This window comes from Zosterops lateralis (genome assembly GCF_965231275.1).
Source record: "Zosterops lateralis genome assembly, chromosome: 21".
Classification (NCBI taxonomy): Eukaryota; Metazoa; Chordata; class Aves; order Passeriformes; family Zosteropidae; genus Zosterops; species Zosterops lateralis.
The window spans coordinates 9398923-9406136 of record NC_139781.1 but is presented as its reverse complement, the minus strand read 5'-3'; the positions used below and the strand labels follow the sequence as shown (position 1 = coordinate 9406136).

General features: G+C 62.8%; 1 protein-coding gene across 1 annotated transcript; it reads left to right on the top strand.

Moving 5' to 3' along the window:
• The first annotated feature begins 1102 nt into the window (after positions 1 to 1102).
• SPRY3 (sprouty RTK signaling antagonist 3) lies at positions 1103 to 5807 on the top strand. The gene is made up of 2 exons (XM_083876234.1): positions 1103 to 1173; positions 4764 to 5807. Exon 2 carries the CDS (start codon positions 4811 to 4813, stop codon positions 5705 to 5707), a length of 897 nt encoding a protein of 298 aa, XP_083732360.1. The 5' UTR covers positions 1103 to 1173; positions 4764 to 4810; the 3' UTR covers positions 5708 to 5807.
• The last annotated feature ends 1407 nt before the right edge of the window (positions 5808 to 7214 follow it).

The following is a 7214-nucleotide window of genomic DNA, read 5'->3' as shown; positions in this document are numbered from 1 at the left end:
ATCCAGGTCCTGGTTGGATTTTGAGTCCAAGCTTTTTGTTTCTGAGAGAGTGGGACGTGCGTGGGCTGGTTCTGCGGGTCTCAGGGTGGAAAAGCTGCTTCCCAGCCCCTCTGCCGAGTGTGTCCCTTCAGGAGCCAACCCAGGGCTGGGTTTGGACTTTGGGGAAGTGTCGGAGGTGGATGGAACCTGGGAACCTCCAGGTGCCTCCTGGGAATAGGTGAGCTGGGAGAAAGATTGGACTGGATGACCTTAGAGACCTTTTCCCCACTTTTCCATGATTCTGTGTGGTGACTGCGCCCTTTTCACAGCAATTTATGGATCAAACCCAAGGCGGTGGATCCTGATTCACTCCCAGCCCTTTGTGACCCAACAGGGCAGAACCTGCCCAGGTGTCACCCTGTCCCAGGTGTCACCCTGTCCCCAGGGTCACCCTGTCCCCCACCCTGTCCCCAGTGTCACCCTGCCCAGGTGTCACCCTGTCCCCAGTTGTCACCCTGCCCAGGTGTCACCCTGTCCAAGTGTCACCCTGTCCCCAGTGTCACCCTGTCCCAGGTGTCACCCTTTCCCGGTGTCACCCTGTCCCCAGTTGTCACCCTGTCCCTGGTGTCACCCTGATCCCGGTGTCACCCTGTCCCCAGTTGTCACCCTGCCCAGGTGTCACCCTGTCCCCAGTTGTCACCCTGCCCAGGTGTCACCCTGTCCAAGTGTCACCCTGTCCCCAGTGTCACCCTGTCCCAGGTGTCACCCTTTCCCGGTGTCACCCTGTCCCCGGTGTCACCCTGTCCCTGGTGTCACCCTGATCCCGGTGTCACCCTGTCCCTGGTGTGTCACCCTGCCCAGGTGTCACCCTGCCCAGGTGTCACCCTGCCCCTGGTGTCATCCTGTCCCAGGTGTCACCCTGCCCAGGTGTCACCCTTTCCCGGTGTCACCCTGTCCCGGTGTCACCCTGTCCCTGCCGTGTCCCCAGGGGGGCGCGGGGGCACCGCCGGCCCGGGGTGAGGAAAGGCCACCCCGGGGAGCTCCGGGGGGCGCAGGGCGGCCCCAGACAGACGGACACGTTCCAGGAGCGGCCGGAGCGCCCCGCGGCGGGGCTGGAGGAGCCCTGGGGAGCGCCGCGGGCCCTGCGGAGCCGCTAATGGGCCGAGTCCATTTCAGCGGGATGACGCCACTTGGGTAAAGCGTTAAGAGCTCCGGGAAGGAGCGCAGAGCGAGGGGGAGCGCGATGCTCCCGGGCAGCGCCGGCTCCCTCCTCCTCCATCCCTCCTCCATCCATCCTCCATCCCTCCTCCTCCTCCTCCTCCTCCTCCCGTTGGCACCGAGCGCGGCCCCCCCGCTGCCCGCGGGGCTGGGGGCTGTTCCCGGGGCTGTTCCCGGGGCTGTTCCCGGGGCTGGTCCCGGGGCTGTTCCCGGGGCTGTTCCCGGGGCTGTTCCCGGGGCTGGTCCCGGGGCTGTTCCCGGGGCTGGTCCCGGGGCTCCCCCGGCGCTCCGGGGCTCTGCGGGCGGATGGAGCGGCGGCGGCGGCGGCTGCGGGTGAGTCCGCCCGGCTGCGGGACGGGATGGGACAGGACAGGGGGACACGGGCACCGGGGGGACACGGGCACCGGGGGGACACGGGCACCGGGGGGATGTTCCCCCAAAGGCTCCCTGGATGCGCGGGGGGGTTTGGGGGTCCTGCCCACCCCTGGGTGCCCCTGGTGGCTCCTGGTCACTCGTGGGGGGTTCTGTCGCTTGTCCCGCACACGGGACCGCGCCGGGGGCGACCCCCGAGTGGCGCCGGGCTGAGCGGGGGGCTCAGCCTCCCCCCGGCACCGGGATAGGGCAGGGGTCCCCCTTCTCCCGGGGTCCCCTCTTCTCCCGGGGGTCCCTCTCCTCCCACCCGGCCCCCGCCTCGCCGCCACCTTCAGCCTGTAAATCATTTCCCTTTACGATCCCTCCCTCTGGCCCATTATCACACCAACTTTATGTGTTTGGGGCTGGTGGGGGCCATAAAGCCGGCCCGGTTTCCTCCTCCGGGCGGGAGGGGGAGGCTGCCCCAGGCCCCCAGGCAGGCAGGGGGACAGGAGGGAGGGTTGCAGCAGAGCCCCGGGGATGCTCAGCTCAGAGGGGCTGGGGTATGGACTGAGTCAGGCTGGGGAGGAGTGGGGGGCACTGGGCTATCCCAGGGAGGAGGAGGAAGGTCCCAGGACCCACAGATGTTCTGCTCAGCTCCCCTTGGCTCCCACAGGGACATTTATGTGCCCCCGGCCGGTGAGCCCAGGTTTTGTCTGATCTGGCAATCTCAGCTCTGGAGTGCTGGGGGTGCTCCCGGGATCAGCCTTTCTCAGGATGCTGAGCCTGAATCCTCAGATCCAGAGCGTCCAGCCCAGCCCATGGCCAGCTCCTCTCTGCCTGTGCCTCCGGGTTTGGGTCCTACTCACCTTGTCCCTCCCACCCCAGCCGGGCTCGGGGGTCTCCTCATTCCTCATGAGGTTCAGCTCTTGAGAGGATTTGGGTTCCCTGTATTGGGGCAGCCCTTTGGATGCCCTTTATCTGCCAGTCCCATCGGCTCTGAGGCTGCAGGACCCTCTCTGGGGTCTCTCCCTTTGAGGCTCCCCATGGTTTGAGCCCCCCAGGACCCTCCACAGGGTCTGAATGAGCCCAGGTGAGTGGGGATGGACACCTGGCTGCTCCCAGGTGGACCCAGCATCGTTCCCTGAATGATCCCGGCAGGATGTGGGTGATGGGGGATGTGGGAATGCACTGAGCCTGCTCTCGGCTCCCCTCTGCACAACCCCAGCCCATCCCTCTTCAGGGGCTCCAGGTCCCCAGGCTGGGCTTTAGCCAGAGCCTCCCAGGTGAGGGAGCAGGTGGCAGCAGGTGAGAACCACGAGAGCTTTGCCTCTGCCTTGTTCCCATCCTGGCAGCTCACAAACCTTCCCCGGGCTGGCCGTGCCCTCCTATTCCCCCCTGGTGCTGCTGTGAAAGGAAAGGGTGCTCCAATCACCTGTGGGTGTCTTGGGTGAGCCACTCCTCAGTGTCACCATCTCCCCACACGGGGAATTGCATGGAGGGGGGAAAACCCCAAATCTGAGCAGGTCAGTGTCCTTTTTCCCAGAGAGGGGCTGGGAGAGACGAGATCTTGCTTGAGCAGTCCAAGTAAGTTGCCTTTGCTTTTCCCCGCTCCTCAAGGTCAGCCCAGCTAATGAAAATCAATCTTCCCTCTGCCTCTCTCTGCTGCATGAGCACATTTTACCTGTGGCCCCTTCACCGTCCTGCCGAGTGTGGGCAATGCCAGGGGGAGCCTCCCCCTGGAAAGGAGCTTCCTCCCTCCTTCCTGCTGTCCTGGCACCGCCACAGTGTCCGTGTCACTGTCCCTCTCTGTCCCAGGGACGTGCCTGTGCACAGGAAACACGTATCCCACATGGAAATCTGGGCTGGAAGTGCTGGGGGGAAGCTCGTGGCTGCAGGGAGTGATGTCCATGCTCTGGGCACTCCTGGGCACTCTGTGTGCAGGTGGCTGAGGTGGGAGAGTTGTGAATCCCTCACTCCATGGGATGTGATGTCCATGCTCTGGGCACTCCTGGGCAGCTCCGTGTGCAGGTGGATGGAGTGGGAGTGTTGTGAATCCTTCAATCCCAGGACTGTGAGCTGTCCCAGAGCTCCCCGGGGTCCCTCTCCTCTCCCATTCTCCCTGACATCTCCCTGGCAGATGAGGGTTTGGGGATGGAGCTGCTGCCATGGGGTCAAGCTTGCCAGGAAGGTGAGTGGTGGGACATGGAGTCGTGTCTGCCCCATCCGGCACAGCAGGCTCTGCTTCCAGCACTGCCACGTCCTGAAAACAACAGCAAAGGGCACATCAGGGTGGTGTGAGGGGCTTTTCTGTGCCAATCTGCCTTCCCTCGTGTCTGTGACAGCTTTGAAGGGGTTCCCTGCCCTTCCCAATGCTCCTGATGGGGGCAAATTGGCTCCTGGGCTGTGGATGGGGTAGTGGGGTTTGGAGTCTGTGAGATATTCCTGCCCTTGGACAAATGTGGGGCTCTTTAGTTGCAATTTCATCCCTGGAAGTGTTCAAAAAAAGATGTGGATGTGGCACTGGAGGACACGGTTCAGTGGTAAATGTGGTGGTGTAAATGTTGGTGGTTGGAGTTGCTGATCTTGGAGAGCTTTTGCAACTTTAACCATTCTGTGATTCTGATTTGTCACTGCTGCTCCCCAGAGCTGACTGTGCTCAGACTCCCCAGCCCAGAGTGTGCAGGGGATGGGAGCAGGAGGCTGCTCAGGTGTGCTGGGAACCTCCAAAGCAGAGAGAGGCTCTGCCTGGAGGGAGACACCGTTCCCAGCTCTGATCTGAGGCCTCTGATCAGTCACTGCTCCCCATTTCCCCCTCTGGAGAGGGCCAGCAGCTGTCCCTGAGGAAGGAGGCACTGGTGAGGGGTGGGAAATCCTCTGCAAGGACACGAGAGGCTCAAGAGGATGAAGAGAGGCTGTGCCCACTGGGGCTGAGGAGCAGATCTGACAGCCCTTCCCTTGGGATGTGTCCAGCCTAAGTATTCCCAGGCACAGAACTACTCCGGCCTGATTGCTGGAAATCCTTTCATTTGGCGTTCTCCAGGCAGCCTTTGTGTCCTACTTTGCTCCAGTGGAAGGTGTCCCAGCCCATGGCAGGGGGCTGGAACGAGAAGAACTTTAAGGTCCCTTCCATTCCAAAGCAGCCCGCGATTCCGTGATTTGGATGGACGGATCAGTAACACGGATCTTTTCTCTCTTCCTGCCCCATCCTTTAGGATTTTTAGATGTGCCCTGATGCCGCAGGCTCTCCTGGCTCCCGGCAATGCAGCTCTCCTCCAGCGTGGCCGAACTCAGCTGTGAGGACACCATGGACCCCCCACCCGCCGAGGGCTTCCAGCAGGTCCTGTCCATCGACCAGATCCGCTCCATCCGCGCCAGCAACAACTACGTGGAGAGACCCGCGACGTGCTTCCAGCAAACCCGCTCCAACCCTTCTCTCTCGCAGCCCCCTCACAAACAGGAGTGGCCCCAGGACCGCCTGGCTTCCTCCACCTTCCAGGACCTGCACCAGAGCCAACAGCAGCATCTCAGCCACTCGAGCACGGCCAGCTCGGTGTCTCAGAGCACCACGGCCTCCGAGCAGCGCCTGCTGGGCGGCCTGACGCCGTCGCACTCCGGGCACTCTCTGGTGCGGACGCAGCCCCTCGGTGGTGCTGGTGGTGGAGAATTGAAGGCTGAGGAGTCCCCCAGGAAAGGCACAGAACAGCCTGGAGCGCACCTGGTGCTGTGCGAGGCCTGCGGGCGCTGCCGCTGCCCGCGCTGCACGGCCGCCCGCAGCCTGCCCTCCTGCTGGCTCTGCAACCAGCGCTGCCTCTGCTCGGCCGAGAGCCTCCTCGACTACGGGACCTGCCTCTGCTGCGTCAAGGGGCTCTTCTACCACTGCTCCACCGACGACGAGGACACCTGCGCCGACGAGCCCTGTTCCTGCGGGCCTGGCTCCTGCTGCGCCCGCTGGGCTGCCATGAGCGTCCTGTCCCTGCTCTTGCCCTGCCTCTGCTGCTACTTTCCCACCCTGGGCTGCCTCAAACTTTGCCAGCGGGGTTATGACGGCCTGAAACGCCCCGGCTGCCGCTGCCAGAGCCACACCAACACGGTCTGCAGAAAGATCTCCTCCGCCAGCGGCACGCCCTTCCCCAAAACGCTGGACAAGCCGGTATGACCCTCCCGAGAAGGAGAAGTGGGCTTTGCTCCTCTTTCTCCCCTTCCTCCTCCTCTTCTCTGCTCCATCCCCTTCCTCCCTCAGCTCCCTCTGCCCTGCAGTGCCCCCCCTCCCCGCCATCACCTTCCAGGACCCCCAGGCTTTGGGACACCCTGGCTGAGTGCCTGGGGGAGCTGGCACTGACTGGACTGGGGGGTACCAGTGGTTTTGCACGTCTGGGAGAGGGGCAGGAGAGGCAGAGCGAGCTGAGGGTGCCCTCCCTGGCTGTGTCCTGCAGGGAAAGGTGACCCAGAGGCTCTGTGGGGCTCTACCCCCGTGGCAAAGGTACCTGAGGCCTCTCAGGACTCTGCTCTCTGTAGTTTTAGGAGCTGCCTCATGGTGTGGTCCTTACCCATGGGGCAGGAGGAGGCTGGTCAGTCCATCCCTGTGCCCCTCAGGAGCCAGACCTGCTCCTCCCACTCTTTCTCCCTCTCCAGGGCTTCCCATGGGTGGCCTCTCTCCCCACAGGTGGCCACAGGTCCCTTTCCCCGTGGGGCTGGAGGTGCCAAGGGCTCTCAATAGTGGCAGTGGCTTCCCTCCAGGCTTGGGAGCCGCTGGGAGAAGCCAGCGAGCTCCAGAATGAGGTGGCACCGTGTTTTTCTGTCTCAAAGAGGAAGAGAAGGTGTGGGAAGCTTTAGAAACCTTCTGGCAGGGGAAGGAGCTATGGGAGGCAGCCCAGCCCACTCGCTCCTGCCCGACTGCAGCAAGGGAAAGGTCCCCTCTGGGATTTGGCTGAGAACAAGGAGCTGCTTGGAAATTGCCATTCATTTCTCCAGGCCTTGGAGGGCTGCCTGAGGTGGGAGCTGCTGCCTGGCTCCATCCCACCCCCCAGCAGATGCCACAGGCACCGGCTCCGTGCTCGAACCCCAATCTGGTACCTTCCACCAGCACTGAATTCACTTTAAAAAAAAAACAAAAACGACAAAGCCAACTGTGAACAGCCACCGCTCCGGGGACTCCCCAAAGGGGGCTCCTGTCACCCTGCCTTGGGCTGCAGTGCAGGAAGGAGTGTGAAAGCTGGGGACCCCTCTCTGCCAAATTTCCTTTGAGTCCTGTCCCTGCTGAGGGAGTTCTGCCACCCACAGACAGCCAGGAATGGGGCTGGAGGCAGAGCAGACACTGCACTCCAGGTGAGGGCTCTGTTTTTCCTCTCTGGGATGGTGATAACCCCAGCTAATTGCTGTGGCTGGGGCACTCCTGGTGGGCCTGGCCTCAGCCCCATCTCTGTGCAGTGCCAGCTCCTGGTTGTGACCCCCTCTGGGGGAGTTTGGTGTCCTGGAGCTCGGCTCTGTCTGCCTGTTCCCCTCCCCACAGAGGAGAGAATGGTTCCCCATTGAGGGAGGAATATATGCAACACATCCCTTGGCTTCTCCAAGCCCCAGCTCCCAGGGCCCATCCGACGCCTCCTCCCAGCCGCCTCTTTCCGTAGAGTTCTGTGGATCTATTTTTGTAGATATAAATATAATGT